Source organism: Tenrec ecaudatus, chromosome 16 (assembly GCF_050624435.1).
Source record: "Tenrec ecaudatus isolate mTenEca1 chromosome 16, mTenEca1.hap1, whole genome shotgun sequence".
Taxonomy (NCBI): domain Eukaryota; kingdom Metazoa; phylum Chordata; class Mammalia; order Afrosoricida; family Tenrecidae; genus Tenrec; species Tenrec ecaudatus.
In genome coordinates, this window is record NC_134545.1 from 15498831 (window position 1) to 15518056 (window position 19226).

Below are 19226 nucleotides of genomic sequence, written 5' to 3' on the forward strand. Positions count from 1 at the left end.
TGCTGGCAGGCAGGGCAGTTGCTCTTGTCATTCAACCTCCTGCCAGACAGGCATGTTTTTTTTGACCTCCATCCTCCAGGGAGCAGAGTCTGCAGGAGGGGCCCTGTGCGCACTTGTTCCCAGATGGAGGGGAACATTGCTTTCTGACATCACAGGCTGTGGGCAAGCCAGGGTATGTCCCAGGCTATTTCCAGTTCTATCAGTGACCGGCATTATTGATAATCACCCTGGCAAACATCAATCGAGCACCTACTTCGTCCCCAACGCACGCCATGGGTGTCGGGCTGCAGGAGGAGGAAGTGACTGGGCTGCCAGGCTAGGCATTCACACCCAGCCAAGACCATGCTTTCCGTGGGCTGCCCCTGGCCATTCCTGGGAGATGCACGGTTATCCCCCGGAGTGGCTGGCCCCCAGGATTCCACTGTCCCGAGATATACACCCAAGCTTCCTTCCTTCCCTCCCTCCCCCACAGGGGGCAGACCTGCGGCACTCCCTTGGCCCTCCTTGCAGTGCCCCTCACCAGAAAGCTCAGGCAGCTTGGTGTCACATTCTTAGAAGGTGCACAATAAGACTGTCCCCATTTTACAGATGGGGATTTCGAATCCCAAGGTGGGTCAGCCAAGGGCCCACGGTACCACAGCTAGAGACGATGGCAGCCTATCCCTTTGGCCGTGCTGTCCAGAGAGGCCAGTCCCTGGAGAAGGACATCACGTTTGGTAAAGCCGAGGGTCAGCAGGAAAGAGGAAGACCTTCGGACAAGCTGCTCGGACACGGTGGGAGCAACAATGGGCTCAGACAGAAGAACCAGTGTGAGGGGGGCTCAGGGCTGGGCAGGCTCTCACTTTCTTTGGCATCGGGATGCTGCCAGTTGGAACTGACTCCCTGACACCTGACAACAGCAATCCCTGGGGGGTGCGGATGGTGAATGCCCTTCGCGGCTATGGGAAAGGTCGGCAATTGGAGTCTACCACAGAGTGCCTCGGAAGAAAGGCTTGGCCATCTACTTCCAAAACTAAATCAAGAAGAACCTGCCACCGACAACCCGAGTGGAGCATGCCCTCATCTGGCACGCCTGGGGTCACCATGGCAACAACTGGTGTTAGACTTGAGGCTCCACCTCAGGGTCTGGGTCTCAGCCATCTCTGGAGAAACATGTTTGCCACCCGATGGCCAGGAAGGGCTTTACTGAGAGTAGATCACGTTCGACGCCAGGCTCCATAGATGAGGTCACCTTTGAACCTTATGGTCACTCTGTGAGATAAGAGGACTCTGAGCATTGTCTCCATCTTATCAACGAGGAACGGAGGCTCAGAGAGGCCAATAGCTCATTAGCAGTCGCCTGGCTAGCAGCATGCATGGAAGAGTACTAGACCTGGGCTGATACAGTGGTGGGTATCAGTGCACCACCTCCCACACCCAGGGCCCTGGGGCTGGTCCTGGTAACCTTGCCATGCTGGGCTTGGCCAATGGCTGAGTGTGGCGGAACCACTAAGGCCTGCCGGCTCCTAGGGGTGCCTTTGATGGCTGAGGCTGCCCTCGGGGCTCCCTGTGGAGCAGACAGCATCCTGCCTTGTCCTTTCTCTCGGGTCAGATTCCCCGCCTGCTCACCCCGCACCCCTGCCCCACTACCCCTCACTGAGACATCTCCTTCAAGAAGCCCCTTGGGCATTGGATGCCCCCTGGTATCATCTTCTCAGAGCATCTGAGCTAACACATGTCACCGAGACCTGTCCGACTCCCCAGGATGGAGGCGAAAGCAGTCACCCCAGCATCTAAGGCCTTTTGCTTGTTTGTTGGGGGAGCATTTCCAGGCAGAAGCTGGGAAAAGCCAGTTTGTACTTGGGTGGAGGGGCCCTGAGCTGCTGGAGGAGTGGGCTCCAGCTGGACTATCAGGACCATGCTGACCACTCCTTCTCCATGGAAGGGACAGAGCCAAACAGCTTCTTAGACTGGCAACTGGCATGCCAGTCAGGCTGCCTGAGATGCCAGCCACTCTCCAGCTGGACCTGGGCCTGGTCTCCCTGTTCCTGTGTGACCTCAGCACATGACCTCGGACCCCTCGCTCTCCCTAAAGAGCTGGGTCCCCCACCAGGGCCACTCACGGCCCCAGACACAGACTCACAGCTTGACGAAGGGGTCTGAGTAGCCATTGGCGTCCATGGCGGCCAGGTGGACGCAGCGGATGATGCCCACAATTAGGCCCCCCTGCTGCGTGCTGTACATGAGCGACACCAGGATCTTGCCACGCTCCTCGATGTCACCAATACGCTCCACCTGCTGTCGGGGGACGAGGGCGTGTTATCTTGGGGGGTAAAAAGGAAGGGACTGCAGACCAGGGGCGATAAGCTTTAGGGAAGAGGCTGGAGAGGGTGGGGGCTGCCAGGCCTGCTGAAGGGGGGTCAGCACCGAGGGTGGCAGGGAGGGACGAATGGCAACTGGGACACTGGAGAGGCCGAGGGCCATGGAGGCCAGCGAGCGGGAGGTACTGAGCCAGGCAGCTTCACTTCGAGTGGACACGCAGGGAGCCTGGGACTGTTCTTAGGCTTAGTTCTCTCCTGGTCCCTGGCTGACCTCACTCTGGCCCAGCACTGAGCCCTGACCTTGGCCCCAGTTGGAGCACTGACCGCTCTCCGATGACCTGTGCCAGGCCTCTCCTCAGAAGCACTGTCTCTGGGGCCCAGAGGGGCCTGGCTGAGGGCTTGGGGTTTGGTTCAGGCACACCTGCTCCCAGACCCCCTCAGGCGGGGACATGCCACCACTCCAGTGATGAGGATTGCCCTGATGGGGGTCTACCCACCAGGCCGAGGGGTCAGACCCCTGAACTCTCAGGCGTGAGTGCAGGAAGGCCCCCCACCCCGCAGGCTTCACTCAGAGGGTGGGCAACCTGCCCTGGTCTCCTGTTCTAGAGCCGGGAGGCAAAGGGCAGTTCTGCTGGCGAACCAGCAGCCAGGGGTCGTGGGATCACATGGGGGAAGGACCAGGGCAGGGGAGTAGGGTCTTCGGTCCACTTGGGGCTCACCTCCTCCTCATACAGGGCCATGCCTCGGGCAGAGCCAGTGGTCCCAGCACGCTTCATCTACAGAGAAGGAGATAGAAAAGAAAGGGCGTGTTGTCTTCAAACAGAATCCCCCCACTCCTGTGAGCATCCAGCACCCTGAGGGGAGGGGTGGGTGGTTCCAGGCCCCAGGACCCTCTTGCTTCCCCCCATTAGCTAAAATATACATAAGGCCCACCACATGGCAGACCATGTTTACACAGCTATTCCTGGCAACGTGGACTCTCTCCCCATCTCCCCTAAAGGATCAGGACTCAGACACTCAGCGTGACTAAGTCACTTGCTCAAGGCCACACAGCCAGTTAGTGGCTGAACCCTTTTGCTCCCTGGCTCAGGATGTTCTTTTGCTGGATTATAGAGGTCCGAACAGGCTAGGCACTGAATCGCTGACCACACCAGTCAGTGGTTCGAACCCACCAACCACTCCTTCGGAGAAAGATGAGGCCGTCTGCTCCCATAAAGAGTCACAGTCTCGGAACCCCACAGGGGGAAGTTCTCCCCTGTCCTAGAGGGTCCCTGTGAGTCAGAGTTGACTCGATGGCAGTGAGTTTGGTTTTGTGGAAGAGTCTGGAGAACCCACTCTGAACACCTCTGATTCCGTTCAATCTGTCCACTTTCCAGGAGAGGAAGACTGGAGTCCAGATATCAGGCCCCAGCCCTCCCAGGAGCCCCAGGGAGAAAGGTTGGTGTGGGGAGGGGAGAAGCAGGACCTGCAGTTGCTGCAGCCTCTTCCTGCCCCTTGTCCCCCAGGGCTCAGGGACTGCTGGTGTCAGACACAGCAAGGCAGGCAGCCCCATGAGCCGAGGCTCAGGGAATGAAGAAAGAGAGCGGGTCGCCACCAGGCTTAGCCTCACCGGATTGCTACACACCTAGGATTTCCCAAACAATCTGCCTGTAGCCTGGGGTTTGGGGTAAAAGCTTCCTCGCAAGCAAGGTCTTGCTAGGTCTCATTTCTGAGCCAGCACCACTCAAAGGCGGCGTGGTGCCCGGAGAGTCTACTCTTGGGCCGGCCATCTGGTGGGAGGATGCAGCAAGATTTCCCCCCTCTTGTCCCCCAGGCTCCCCACGGGGAGGTGGCCCTCAGCCTAGGGACACAGGGACATGGGGTGGGGGGGCGGCTACAGGAGGTCAGGCTCCATCACAGTCATTGCTTTGCAGGGGAACTTGGGCCGCTCCTCCCACTCAGGGACTAAGGTGTTTCTCCTGTCAAATAAGCATAGCCAGGCGGCTCTCAAAAGCACCGATTTCTCGGTGTGTGGTTCAATCCTGTTGGTCACTGTGCGTGGTGAAGGGGGAGGTTGTCTGCTCCCCTAAAGGTTCAGTGTCTCAGAAACCCTGCCGAGGGTACGATGAGCCCGAATAAACTCTGAGGTCATGGGCTGGGGCTACTCTGCGAGGCTGAACCTCTAAGGGAGACGCCCACAAACCTCAGTTGGTAAAGCTCTGGCTTTTGGATCCATGCGTGATTCTCAACGCCCCCTCTGGTCCTTGCTTTCTCTCTGAGGGCAAGCACCACACCCAGGGACGACAATGACAAATGACAATGGTTCTGATGCTTTATGCACACGTCCTCCCTGGACCCTGAGACGTTCCTGTGCAGCGGGTGCTGTAGGATCCCCATTGGACAGCTTGGAGATGGAGGCCCAGAGAGGTTAAGTCATCTGTCTCAGATTGCACAGCAAATGAACAGCAGCGTCCGGCTCCACAGCTCAGACCCTTCCGCATCGCACTGCATGGTTCTTCACGTCTCAACTAGCTCGCTATCTGACACTGTATCTTTACGACAAGCCTACAAAAGACAAGCGGCTGTCCAGCCAGGTTGCGCCTTAGTGACATTTGTCTGGGGGTCACCCATGTCAAGGTGGAGGTGATGGTTCAGGTGAGGTGTCCACTTGGCCGGGCCAGGATTCTTGGTGGTTTGGCAGTTACACGATCTGGATCTAAGGAGACGTGGCAATTGCGTAATGATACAAGTTGTGTGGTGGTGTAACCTGGCCATTCTGCAATGATGTTATCATCCTCCATTTTTGCAGACTGCTCCTGTTCCACGTCATCACCCGGCCTTTGGCACCTGGCCGTGCTGGCAAGTGAGGAGGGGGCAGGGCGGTTGCTTCCTTCTTCGGCTTCTCTGCGTTGTGCTTTGGGATTTCAGGACTGGCCAGTGGGCCAGGCGGAAGAATTCCTATAGTGACAACATTTGGGCAATTCCTGAGTGCTGTTCTCTGTGGCTTTTAGTCCACGCAGTGTTCCTGTGTGGGAAGCATGGACACCGTGCCCTTTATAGGCAGGAAAATGGAGGCTCAGACTCAGTCATTCTCTTGGCTGAAGTTAGCCACGCTGCGCTTCCCACTTTCACCAAGGACCACTGAGGTAGTTAGTTTATTGGGCCAACCTGGATGATAAACACAGGTGGGGTTAATTGAAGGGCAGAGGGATAAATGGGTCGGCGAGCCTCGCCTTTCTAATTCTCGGGTCTCTTGCTCTGTGATGGTCGGACCAGGGTGCAGCTGCCTTAGCCAGTTTCCTGCTCCAGCTGGCAAGGCTCACTTCCTGCAAGACATCCCTGAGGAGAAACCACATGGACCTACCCTGATGCAGCCCTGGGTGCTGGAGCAGCCTGTGGAGACCCCTGCCAGCACTGAGATGCTTACACGTTCACTGACTCGGCTTTCCTCCTGCAGTCAGCATCATTGTGTGTGTTTTGTGAGATGGAGGAAGACTTTGTAGATTGGTGTGGGACATATAGATTAATGTTGAATTTGTGGGTTTGGGCAGCACTGGGTTGGGATGTTTTCTTGATGTGCACTTAACCTTCATATATCACTCTCTCTTATACATGAGTTTCTGTGGATTTGTTTCTCTAAAGTACCCAGACTAATACAACCACACTGACGCTCGGGGAAGTGATGGTACCACAGGGCTGCAAAAGGCCTAGCCTGGAGGCACCCTCCTGGCCTGGAAACATCGACCCCTGCTCCCGACTACCCTGGGCACCCGTTTCTCCCTCTTCAGATGCAGAAGGGGCCAGCAATCCCACTCGCCTCCCCACACGTGTCCCGGGCAAAGGCACTCACTGGGATGACCCGCTCCAGGCAGATGTTGAAGTTCTTCCTCTGGTTGGGCTTCAGCTTCTTGAGAGAGAATCTGGTCTCACCAATAAACTCATTGTGGCCAAATTTGTCCTCGTCGCAGACGGAGATCCTGTGGTTCCCGGAAAGGGCACAAGAAAGAGGGGCAAATACTGAGCTCGCTTGCTGTGTGTGGGGGGAGGGGGCTGTGTTTGATGCAGGGTGCCTGTCACTGATTATTTATGGAGCTCTGAGCCAGTACAGGAAGGAGCCCTGTGACACAGGGACTATTTGGTGAGCTATGAAGAGACAGGTCAGCAGTGGGAGTCCACTGCGGGGGGAAGTCGTGGCTGCCTTCTTTAATAAAGCGGACAGCCCTGGAACACCCCCCTTGGGGCAGTTTGACTCTATCCTAGACCGTCATTATGAGTTGGAATGTACTTGACAGTAAAGGCTTTGATATGACTTACATGTGGTCAAGTGCACACAGTCTGGTTTATCTGAAAATTGTATGAGTTTACTCCCACAGGCCCACCATTCAGATCAATATATTGACCATCCCAGCCTTCTTCAGAAGACTCTATTGTGGCGCCCTTGCCACCTCTTCCAGCAATACAATCACTGTCATGACTCCCCTTTGCTTTGTTTTTGCTCTGCCTAAGCATTGGGAGCACAAGCATGTGCTGTTTTATGTTTGGCAACTTGCATTCAGCATTATGTTTGGGACTGCTCCCCAGACCCTCTACCACAAGGACACAAGACAAGAGATCCGATGAAGCAGACGTGGATGATAATAATCCCGGAGCCCTGGCTTTGGAGGAAAGGACAGACAAGAGGGTGTAATGTTGACTAGGAGAAGAAGCTGAACCACGGCGGCCAGAGAGGAGACACAGGGGTGGATTGTCGGCAGGCCTGATGTGGTGCTCAGAACCTGCACGAGCGTCCACACTGGTGGCCGGCAATGGGAAAGATGGGATGGTCCTTTGGTCCCCATAATCTCCTGGTGACCAGAGGAGTGGTCAGCCCATACCCTCACCCATCCATCGGCCGGCTATCACCTCCTCCCACCTCCACCATCTGAACTTAGAGCCATGTCCCCGTGAATTGATTCCTGGTGGTGTGATGTGTGTGAGCTGTGTCTCATCAGGAGGGCAGAAAGCACAGTGCTGGACATGCAGCCTGTCGCAGGACACCCTGGAGGCGCAAAACTTCCTTGCATGACCACATGCATGCTGCCAGCGGCCCTCTGGGACCGAGCGCCTTTGTGAGCACAATGCTCTGACCTTGGTCACCATCTGAGCCTGTGAGAACTGCTTCCAGATCAGATCCCTGACCCCAGAGGACAGCTGGATCAGCGGGAACACCGCTTTCCCAATCTCCTCTCTCCTCCACCAATTAGCATCTTGGCTGGTAGAGGGTGTCGGCCCATATGGGGGTACCCAGCCCTCCACTGTTTGCTCCTATCTGGGTCCTGCTCCTGCCCCAATTTTCTGCTTGCCTTTTTTTTCATTTCTTTTTCTTCCATTGTGTTGTTGATCCTTTCTCTCTTTCCTTTTCCCTTTGCTTTATTCTGTGTTTCTTTTCTGTTTATCCCTTTTCTCCTCTTTTTTCGCTCTCTCTTACGTATTCCTTTCTGTACGCTTTTGTTTCTCTGCCCTTGTTTCCCTTACTGTATTTCTTTCTTTCTCCTTCCTTTTGCTTATCCTTGTATTTTCTTTCCTCTTTTTGCTATGTTTGATTAAATTCCTTTTTCTTGCTGTTGTTGCTTGCGTTGTTCAACTTGTAATTTTATTTTTTTCTCTTCTGGTTTCTCTCTCTCTCTCTCTCTCTCTCTCTCTCTCTCTCTCTCTCTCTCTCTCTCCGTCTCCCTCTCCCTTTCCCTCTCCCTCTCCCTCTCTTTCTCCTCTAGTCCCAGACAGGCAAAAGCAACCATGTTCTGAGCCCAGCCACACAGTACCTCCTATGCCACACCTACCGGGCAAGGTCACTATCCATTCCTGTACCACCTGATTATTTAAAAATAGCCCCAAACATGAGCCAGACCGGCTCTCAACTGTGCTTATGGACATAAAACAGAACTGTGCCCACACTCATCCTCTGTATTACACCCACCAAGAGACTGGCTGATGAGTGGCTAAGGTCTCACCAATCTGCAAATAATCCAAATACAACACCATGATGTCGAGGAGACACCGATCTAAATCCACACAAAGAAACAAGACAGAGTGGCTCAAACGAATTACCAAAAAATAGAGGCAGGAGATCTTTCTTAGGAAGAAAAGGCATTGGAACTCAAAAGAATGGTATATAGACTCCTTCAATGAATTGGGAGAAAGAGCAAGAAAGACACACACACACACACACACACACACACACACACACACACACACAGGCGTTAGATGAATTCAAGGAAACATTGTAAGAACAAACTGACAAACAAAAAAAATCATAAATCTTACAAAGGCAGCAAATAGAGATCAGAATATTAATGCTAAGATTTCAGAAAAGGCCAATGTATTGAGAGAGCACAGGCAGAGTTGAATGGATGAAGACAAATCTCTCAATATTAATCTGCTAGTGGAACAATCAGAAATGGAACAACAACAATAAACATTTAAAAACAACCTAACGAGAGCCTAGAAATTATGTGGGGGGCACCATCAAAAGGAATAACTCAAGTGAGACTGGAATTCCAGAACAGGAAGAAACAGCAAAAGCATAGAGAACATTTTTGAAGAGTTGTTGGGAGAAGACTCCTCTAATATCATGAACGATGAAAGCGAGGTATTCAGAAGATGAATGGACCCAAACAGGATGGATTGCAAAAGGAAATCGGCAAGACATATCATAATCAAACTTTCCAAACCCAAAGACAAGGAAAGAGTCGTGAGGGCAGCTCAGAGAGTCAACACGCTAGCTAAAAGGGGGAACCTATAGTGCTGGGTTCTGATTTCTCAGCAGATGTTGTGCAGGCAAGAGGGCAATAGGATGATATGTATAAAACCGAGGGATTGGGTTGAGGTGGGAAGAGCCAATGAAGAATCACATGCCTGCCAAATTTCCCCTCAACTATGTTGGTGGAATTAGGATACCTCCAGACCAAAAAAAAACTAAAGGAATTTGTACACACCAGATGAAATGTACAAGAAAGACACAGGGGAAGCTCTTGGACAGAGAACCAATGACAGCAGACAACAACCCGTGATGAACAGACATGACCCCCCGCCCAGAAGTCAACCCACCTATACAAGTGGCCAAGCTAAACCAAACCTACAAGACTGAAAATGGGGCGCCAGAGTTACCGATACGTAACAAAGACAGTTACCAAGTAAACAGGGAATCGTGTCCCTACAGAAGTTTCAAGTGGAGAGGAAGCCAACTCGATTTCAAAACAGAATACACTGTCTTCCAGTTGGGAAGGAAGGAATAAAGTACAGGAAAATCTCAAATAAGCAAACAAATAATTGAATAAACTTCACCCAAATAAGAAAGAGGAAAATCGATAAGGTTTAGTAAACCTTAAAACAATAGCAGCGAAGAAGGAAAGAAAGGTCTATGAACCCCGCACAGAAAATGATGTCGACTAAAGAAACCGGCAGCCCCGCCCCTAACACACGCTCACGCCCCCTGCAGAATGATAGCCATAGATTTATACTGATCAATGAGGACACGGAACGTAATCTACAGACGGGTATAATCCGCTGGGCGGATGAAATGTATCCATCGAGAGACAGGAGCAGAATAAATAAGCAAACAGAACAATCCATGTGCCGTGTACAAGACACACCTTAGACACAAAGACAAAGAGCCTGAAAACCAAAGGGCGGAGCAAACGCTGCTCAAGGGAAGCGCCAGCAAGAGTGCACTCTTATCTTCAACTCTGCATCTGGGAGGATCCAGCGGAGAGACAGAGACAGCAGTCCCTCTGGTAGGTTGCTGGATGGAATCTCACTGCGTAGAGGACGGGCCATTTTAGGTTAGGCGACCTGTTCCAAGTGGGTGGGTGACACACACCGAAACCATGTTTTTTTAAACCGAAAACAATATTGTCGCTGATGTGGATGACACGCTTGGTACGGTCCATCTGAGAAGCAGTGGGCATGGCTGGTGGAAACGGACCACAGAGCAGACCAGCCCACACAGCCTATGGCCCAGAGCAACACTTCGATTTCCGTCCTGAGGAAATAGTCACATGAACACAGGAAGCGTGAAAGCGACGGGCTGCCACGTGCTCGTCTGCAGAGGAAGGCAGAAACGGAGCTGAATCTCCCGGGGAGCTGGCTGAAGAAACTGTGCACCTGGGAGCCCAATGGGAGCCGATGGAAAACAAGCATCTTATCCCTGTTTTGAGATACATAATTATTGAGGGGGAGTCTAAGAATGCTCGGGCACAGGAACCATAGAATTCAGCCTTGGCGAGGGAAGGAAAGGGCCAAGGGCTGAGAAGTTACAACTTGAACCTATAGGGCTTGATTTCTTTCCATACAGAGCTGAAGCAGCCTGAGCAGAACAGGATGAGTTTTAAAAGGCTTTTAAAAATGAATATTGGGCTCATGGGTGTTTGTTAAATTGTGCACTTTTCTGTGTATTCCTATTACTTGATACCAAGACTATACATTTTTTAAAAATTTGTGATGGATCCATTCTGTGAAATATTCTGCAGCGGTTAAAAATCGGATGGAACGATCCTCTCGCGGCTCGAAATCCCCTCGGTACCCCTCCCCCCCGCCCGGTACCTGAGGGTCTTCCGCTGCATGTCTTCCTCAGTGATGCCGTGATAGACGAGGGTCTCATTCCAGACGGGGTTCCGCGTGTTCCGCAGGGTTTTCGTGCGCAGCTTGTTGGACTACAGCCCAGAGAGAGGGACAGACAGACGCCTGCGTCAACAGGGTGCCGGCAGGGAGCCCGGCCTTTGGGCTGAGTTAGGAGGCAGGACTGGCTTCCCTGGAGTGTCCAGGGGCTCAGGTGATGCAACTGCATCTTCTAGGGACAGGGACCTCTCAGATGAAGGCTACAGAGGAACGGAATAAGCTTCAACTCTGACCTTTCCCCCGCCCCCTCCACTCTCTGGTTCCTGTCCTGGAACTGAACATCAAGAGGAGACATCCAAGACAGCTTCTTGTGAGAAGAACTGTTTGCAGACCACAAGAGCCCTGGTGGCCTGGAATCAGCATAAAGCCACTTGGCCTGACGTCTGAGAGCTGAGCAGCCCGGACACGAACCCGCAGCTCATGCATCAATCCTGCCAGCCAGCAGCCCCTCGAGGGGATGCGGCCAGATTGTCTAACAGGATCTCCTCGGTGGAATCTTTCAGGAGGCAAACAGCTACATCTTCGTCCTGCGGGGCAGCTGTCGCCTCCCCGCACCCATCCCACTGTGTCGCCAGGGGCTGCTTCTGGGAGGGACCAGACGTGAGCGTTTTCTATGAAGCCGAAGAAAGTGAAAACGTGTCCCCAGGGCCCAAGTACAACCTGTCCCAACCAAGTGCGGAGTCCAAAAAGTCATCAAAAAGACAGGCCAGGAAGGAATGGCCTCGTTGGGAAGGATGATGGACAGAAAGAGCGGAAAGGGCCGCTCAAGAGACAGAATGAGGATGACGATGAAATATGCAAAGATCTGGAGTTTGAAAACTCCCCAGGGAGAAGCATGCTAGGAATGCTTCATGCGGAAAGAAGTTTCCATCTCTTCTCCGGGGAGAGGAGCAGGTTACCTGGTGAGTTGCTAGCCACGAGGTCAGAGGTTCAAACCCAGGAGAAAGATGAGGCTGTCTGCTCTTGTAACATTGGAAAGTCTCATCAACCCAATGGGGGCAGTGGCCTCTGTCCTCCGGGGTCACTATGAGTCGGAATCGACTCGATGGCAACGAGGTTGGGTTTTTTTTCAGGGGTGGGGTGAGGGTGGAGCCCTGGTGGTGCTGTTGGCTGAGGGGTGGACTGCTAGCTGCATGGTCAGCAGTTCAAACCCATCAGCCGGTTAGAGGGAGGAAGCTAAGATAAGGCTCTCTGCCCCAGCCCCAGAAACCCTAGATTCGGGTTGCTATAAATTGGAATCAAATTGATGACAGTAGGTGAGTATGGGCAACATATTGAACGACACAAGAAGCATCAACAAGAAGAGGGAAGGAATACTGAGTCCCAGTGCCAAAAAAGAATCAGTCAATGCCCAACCATCCCAACGGGTAACCTCTGATCAAGAACCAATAACAGTGGAGGAAGAAGTCCAAGCTGCACTGCAGGCATTCGTGAAAAGCAAGGCTCTGGGTGTTGACAGGATACCCGCTGGAAGGTTCCACCAAAGCCCTGCAGCGCTGGAGGCCCCCACTCTTCCATGCCAAGTGGTTGGGAAGACAGCTACTTGGCCAACCAGCTGTCAGAGGTCTGTCTTTGGGCCCACTGCCAAAGAAGGAGCCCTCACGGAAGGTGTAAACATCGAACCAAATCATTCATATTGTATGTCATTCAGTCTTTGCTGAAGACGTCAAGCACAACAAAAGCAGGTGCAGCGGGACATCAGTGGGGAGCTGCCAGAAATTCAAGCCAGATGCAGAGGAGGATGTAGAACAAGGGACATCACTGATGACCTCATCAGATGGATCTGGGCTGACCGCAGAGAATGCCAGAAAGGCGTTATGCTTGCGTTTGACTGACTACGCAAATGTATTCAACCGGGTGGATCATAACAAACTATGGATTACGTTGGGAAGACTGGGAATTCCAGAACTCTTCCTCGCACCCGTGTGGAACCTGCACACGGACCGGGAGGCAGTCCTACCAAGAGAACAAGGGAATGTCACGTGGTTTCAGACCTGGAAAGGTGTGTGGCAGGGATGTGTCCTCTTACCATCTATATTCAATCTGGATGCAGAGCAAATAATCCAAGAGCCTGGCTTCCATGAAGAAGAATGTGCAGTCAGGATTGAAAGAAGGCATGTTATCCGCCTGCGATATGCAGAGGACACAGTCTTAAGCGAGCCGCTTGCTGATTAAGATAAAAGACGACAGCCTTCGGCATGGATTCCCCAGGATGGGTTCCACCTCAGTGCAAAACAAACACAAAATCCTCACAGCTGGACCGACAAACAACATCAGGATCAACAGAGAAAAGAGTGAAGTTGTCAATGATTTCATTTCCCTTGGATCCAAATCAATGCTCACGAGAGCCCAGAAATCAAAGATGCATCGCACTGGGGAAATCTGCTGCCAGTGGCCTCTGGAAAGTGTTCAAAAGAAAAGCTGTCACGTGGAGCCCAAAGGTGCACCGACCCGGAGCCTTGGTCTTTTGCATTGCCTCGCATGCGCATGGAAGCTGGACAGTAGAAGGAAGACCGGAGCAGAATCCATGCATTTGAATTACGCTGCTGGGGAGGGATTTTGGATATTCCATGGATTCTCAGAAGAACCAACAGAAGCTGTTTGGGGGAAGTACAGCTAGAACGTTCCGTTGAGGAGATAATGGTGAGACTTCGCTTCATGTACTTTACACACGTGACCAGGAGAGACCAGTCCCTGGAGAAGGACAACCTGCTCGGTAAAGTGGTATGCACAGTGACCAAGACCATCAACGAGATGGATGGACATGGTGGCTGCAAAAATGGGCTCAAGCATGCGAACAATTGTGAGGCTGGTGCGGCAGTGGGCAGTGCTTCCTTGTTGAACACGGGGGGGGGGGGGTGTCTCTGCAAGACAGAACTGATCGGATGGCATCCAACAACACCCACATATCGAATGCACACAACGGAGCACAAAACTTTCACCCAGAGAACCAATGAAATGGGCACACTTCTGTTTCCGGTCATGAGCTCTGGGCGGTGGGTCAACCCACTGAGAGGGAGCTGAGCCCTGTGCTCCCTCCCTAAGGTAGAGGAAGGGCCAGTAGGGCTGCTGGAAGGGAGAGAGCTGGGGGTCACCGGGCACACTTTCTCAGAGAAATGGAAGGTCCTCAGCACTGGGGAGCCAGTGCAGGTGTTTAGAGCAGGTGAGGGGCCTCTCAAAGCACCAGCTTCTCTTGTGTATGCCAAATTTCAAGTTGAGAAAGTGGACAGAGCCTGGTCCCTGGAGGGAATGTGTTCCCTGGTCCACCTTGTCTCCCTCACCAGGGCTTAGCATGCTCGGGGAGGCTGTAAGGCAGCGGTTCTCAACCTATGGGTCACCACCCTTTAGGGGTTCGAATGACCCTTTCACAGGGGTCGCCCGATTCATCACAGTAGCAAAATGATAGTGAAGAAGTAGCAACGAAAATAATTTTATGGTTGGGGGTCACCATCACATGAGAAACTGTATGAAAGAGTCACGGCAGTAGGAAGGTTGAGAACCACTGCTCTAAGCGTTCATGGGGCTCTTTGAGGCTGCCAGTGAGGTCCTTGGTCCCCTGCTGGGCCCGTGTTCCCCTTCTGCCGAGAGGCTCAGACCAGATGGTAGGTACCTTGCTGGCTCCTGGCAGGAGATGCAGCTTCACGTAGGGATCCGCCAACCCGTTGGAGTCCATGGGCTTCAGGCCCTGCAAAGGAGGAGGCAGTGGAGAGAGGGCCCAGGCACAGCCAGCACCCATCCTGCCTGCCCTGGCCTATCCCAAGCAAAGAGGACGAGACATAGCCTGGAAGTGGCCTAGGGACCCGGCAGACAGGGTTCAGAGTCTGGCTGGCTGCCTCCTAGCTGTGTGACCCCAGGTGGTTTTCTTAACCTCTCTAAACCTCAGTTGGCCCACCAGTCAAATGGGGATGTGGACACTACCTTCTTCATGAGGGGGCACTGGGTGAGATCCAGCTGCAAGATCTCTGCAGGGTCTTAGGCACGGGGTAAGTGCTCCATCGAGGTTTGGTTGATATTGCTAGGAGCGGGAGGAGTCTCAGAAGAGTAAGGGTCTGGGAGGAGGAGAGGCTGAGCATCCAGAGGTACAGAGGCACTCCACCCTAGTCACACAGTGGAGTGAAGCGGCAGAGCTGGGCTTTAACCCAGGGCCTATGGTTCCTGAGTGCCTGCTTGTTCTTTGACGTGGGCCAGGCCCTGAGCAGGGAGTCCCGGTTGGTTACTGAAGCCCCCACAAAGAGAGGCATTTGTCCCCCCATGGGTGTCTCCCTACCCCTTCAAGAGCCTCCATGCACCAACATGCATGATGGCTGCACCAGCAGAAGGAGCCAGGCAGGCTATCAGGATGTGTGCATGCCTGCATGCATGTGTGGGTGTGTACATGCATGCGTGTGAGTGTGTGCATGAGATGGGGACTTTCTTGTCAGCTTCAGCCAGGCTATCTTAATGCCCTGAACAGCATCTCCCCGGTTTCCGCAGGAGATATGGACGGGTGTGTACTGGTTCTGCCCTGGGATCCTGGCTACTTGGGCTTTCTGGAGGTGGCCACAGTTAAGCAAAAGCCCCTGGCGTGACCCCCGGAGGAAATCTGTGCCCAGTTCTCATCACCGTCGCCGTCACAGACTGGACCCGGGAAAGGCATCATGGGAAAGGCCTGGCGGCCCAAGGGGTCCCCGCTGGGCCGTCACCCACCTTGGCCTTGATGATGGTGCACTGCAGGGAGCTCTTGTCCTGGTCGTAGAGCAGGCTGAACTCCAGGGCACCCAGGGTGGCTGGAGCGGGGAGGCGAGAACCCAGAGAACATTCTCTTAGTCAGGCAGCAGACATACCCAGAGCACTTGCTATGTGGGCCCCTCCCGGAGGAGAGGAAGGCATGGGGCGCCCCACCCTGGGAGACCCCACTTCTTTGGAGTCATCTGCACATCCTGGAACCTTTGATCAGGTGGGCAATTGCCTGGTTCACGACTTCCTGTCCTGCCAGCCTCAGAGCGCTAGGCAGGCCAGGGCAAGGGCTGTGGGCATCACCGCTGGGTCCCCACTGTGCACAGCAGGAGCGGAGGGAAGTCTCGCATTTCTGAAGGGATAAGGAGCCTTCCTATTTGTGGTTCCCGCTGCCTGGAATGCTCTCCCTCTAGATCCTCACATGGCTGGCACCTTCTCCTTACCCAACGCTCAGCTTAAACGTCACCTTTTCACTCACTCACTCACTGCCATTGAGGTGATTCTAACTCGGGGTGACCCCAGAGGGCAGTGTAGAGTGGCTCCTGTGGGTTTCCGAGACTGACGTACAGAGCCTCATCTTTCTCCCTTGGAGCGGCTGGTGGTTTCAAATGGCTGACCTCAGGCCTAACAGCCCAAGGCGTCACCCACGATGTTGCCAGGACTCTTCAACAGCAAAGCACCTGCCCAGGGAGCCAGTGAAGTACTGAGGGCTTTCAAGTGCGTTCCATCCAGTGGGTACCCATCAAAGAACCGGCCCTGTGTTGTCTCGGTGGGTGGTATCGCGGGGGCTGGGTGCGTGGTACTCGGATGCCGGGGGAAACTATGGCACCGGTGTTGTGAATACCAGCAGGGTCAGGCTAAGAGCAGATGGAGAAGAAGGAATAGGAAATTGACACCCCCTGAAGAGCCCCAGAACACTGTCAGAGACAGTGCCACCCGATGAGTGCCTCTGGCCGGAAGGCACCGCGTGGAGGGGCAGAGGCAGTGGCTGCGACCATGGGCCCAAGCTTAGGAACAATTGTGAGGAAGGTGCAGGACCTTGTGGAGTTCTTCTCTGTTGCACACGGGGTTCCTCTGAGTCTGAGTCACGTCCAGGGCAGCTAACCACCACCACCGCATCAGGGTCGGACTGGCTCTGGGTGGTCCGGTGGCTGGGTTTTCAGAGGTCTTTCTTCTGAGCCACCCTGGGGAGGACTTGAACCTCCAATCTTTCGGTTGGCCTCTGAGCACCTTAACTGTTTGCAGGGTACGCAGGGACTTCTGAGCCCTGGTAGGTATGCACTTAACACGTCTCAAGTCCAGAAACGAGGGAGTGATGGGTGCAGAGCTGAGCATGAAGATAGGCTTGTTACACATGCTAATGAGTCTAGTTAGCTACCAACAGCGCCCAGTGTATACCTAAGGCCAGTGGAAGGGGTAGTGACCAGCTGGTGGTCCAGCAGGAGGGCTTGCCCTGAGACTTCAGACCCCGGCTCCTGGGAAGAGCATGGGGGCAGGTGGGAGGGGGGGCAAGGGGTGCAACTGGACCCTGCTCCCAGATCTGCCCTGATCGACTGCCTCTCCCAATCTGTGACCAGCACTTGGACACGTCCCTGTCAGAGTAGGAACAGGAAGATTTGGGATCACAAGGTTGTCATGGGGACTGGATGAGAGGATTCTCAGTGCCAGACACAGACCAAAGACCAGGCTGGGTCTGAGCAACCAGTCTCCCTTGGGACAGCTGACCACTCGGGACTGGACTTGTCCAATGTGCTTGGCAATGTGAAGGCTCACCAGCTCCAGGGGACAAGTTCTCTCTCTCTCTCTCTTTCTCTCTCTCTCTCTCTCTCTCTCTCTCTCTCTCTCAAGCTCAGTTGGCCCTCACACAGTCTAAGAGGACGGGTGGCACCATGGGCCATGGGCACTGGCCTTGGGTCCATTTCTTCTGTGTGGGCCCAGCCTCCCCACTTGACCAGAAGCTCTCAGAGACCCCACCTGGCCAGGCCCTGGCAATGCATATTGGACACACACATCCCCCCAGCTCACAGAGCTCCCAGCTCTCTCCTGCTGCTCCCAGGCACACACCGTAGAAGTGCCGCTGGGCTGTGAGTGTGTGTGTGTGTGTGTGTGTGTGTGTGTGTGTGTGTGTGTGTGTTTTGCATATATGTGTTCCATTTCGACTTGATGGCACTGAGGCAGATGCGTGTGCACAGGCACATGTGAGCATGAGCAGGTACGTGTGCTGTGCATGTGCATGTGTGTGGCAGACAGGGTAGCTGCTTCCTGGACAGTGGGACTTGGGTCTCGGGAGGGGACAGTGTGGGCGCTTGCTCAGACACTGAGGGAGTGGCTGCAAGAAGAAGTGTCCATCAACTTTAAGATCCTGGGAAGAGGGCACCACCACCACAAGAGGAGGGTGAACAAGCCCATGAAAATGGGAGCAGGCGTGAACAGGCAATTCACCAGAGAAGACAGCCCGGCGGCCACAAGCACAAGGAGAAATGTTGGCGATCACTAGCCCCCTGTGAGGCGCAGCGCAAGACGGCGATGAGATCCCACCTCACCCCGGCCTTGACAGCCACGTTCAAAGCCAGGAGAACACGACACGGGCTAGAAAGGGTGCGGAGAGACTGGAGCCCACCCCGCGCCCCACTGGTGGGACTGAGAAACGATACAAAACCTCTGAGGACAGCGGTGTGGTGCTCCCCCAGACAACTGGGAGTAGAAACACCATCTGGCCCACCGATCCCTTTGTTGGTACACACCCTAAAGAAGCCACAGCCCGGACAGAACAGTCTCAGGCGCACGCCTATTCATCACAGAACTGTCCACAACAGCAAGAAGATGGAACAGTCTAAACGCCCAACCTGGAAGACGGGAGAAATAAAGTGTGGTCCATACACAAGGTGCTGCTGCCGGGTGCCATGGAGCTGACTCTGAGCCACAGTGACCCGAGGCACAGCAGAAGGAAACATCGCCCCATCCTGTGCCATCGTTACAATTGTGCCTGTGCCGCGCCCCTTGAGGCAGCCACGGTGTCAATCCATCGTGCTGCAGGGTTTCCCCTTTCTCCCCTCTCCCGCCCGCTTTACCAAACACGATGTCCTTCTCCGACGTCAGGATTGGCGTCTCCTGACAACACGTCCAAAGTCTCTAAGACAAGTCTCCCCACCCTTGCCTGTACGGAGCACTCTGGAAGAAGCCGTCCGACACAGATGGGTTGGTCCTGTCAGCAGTCCCTGGGGCGCTCACTAGTCTCCCCCAGCCTCACAATTCCAACGCATGGGTCCTTCGATGGCTCTTCCTTCTGCCACATCTAACTTGCACCTGTGTAGGATGCGATGGAGAATACTCAGGCACGCCCCAGTCCTCAAAGCAACATCCTTGCCCCGAAGAGGTCTTGCACAGCAGATCTGCCAAATGCTAATGTGTCTTTTGATCTCGCCACAGCTGCTTCCATGAGCACTGATCGTGGATCCAAATCAGACAAAAGCCTTAGAAGCTTCAGCCTTGTCTCCACTTAGCATGATGTGACCTGTTGGTTCAGTGTGAGGATCTTGGTCTTCCTTACACCGAAGACTGCCATCCTGGATCTTC

At 53.9% G+C, this 19226-nt stretch overlaps 1 protein-coding gene across 3 annotated transcripts in view; it reads right to left on the minus strand.

Moving 5' to 3' along the window:
- Positions 1-19226, minus strand: part of RPH3A (rabphilin 3A) — a 78916-nt gene that overhangs the window by 4459 nt on the left and 55231 nt on the right. For all 3 annotated transcript variants that reach the window (XM_075534386.1, XM_075534385.1, XM_075534384.1), the window contains 6 exons: positions 15621-15700; positions 14545-14619; positions 10860-10969; positions 6130-6256; positions 3020-3076; positions 2123-2277 (listed from right to left, as the gene is read on the minus strand). In XM_075534386.1, coding sequence (XP_075390501.1) covers positions 2123-2277; positions 3020-3076; positions 6130-6256; positions 10860-10969; positions 14545-14619; positions 15621-15700 — 604 coding nt within the window. The remainder of the gene's footprint in view (positions 1-2122; positions 2278-3019; positions 3077-6129; positions 6257-10859; positions 10970-14544; positions 14620-15620; positions 15701-19226) is intronic.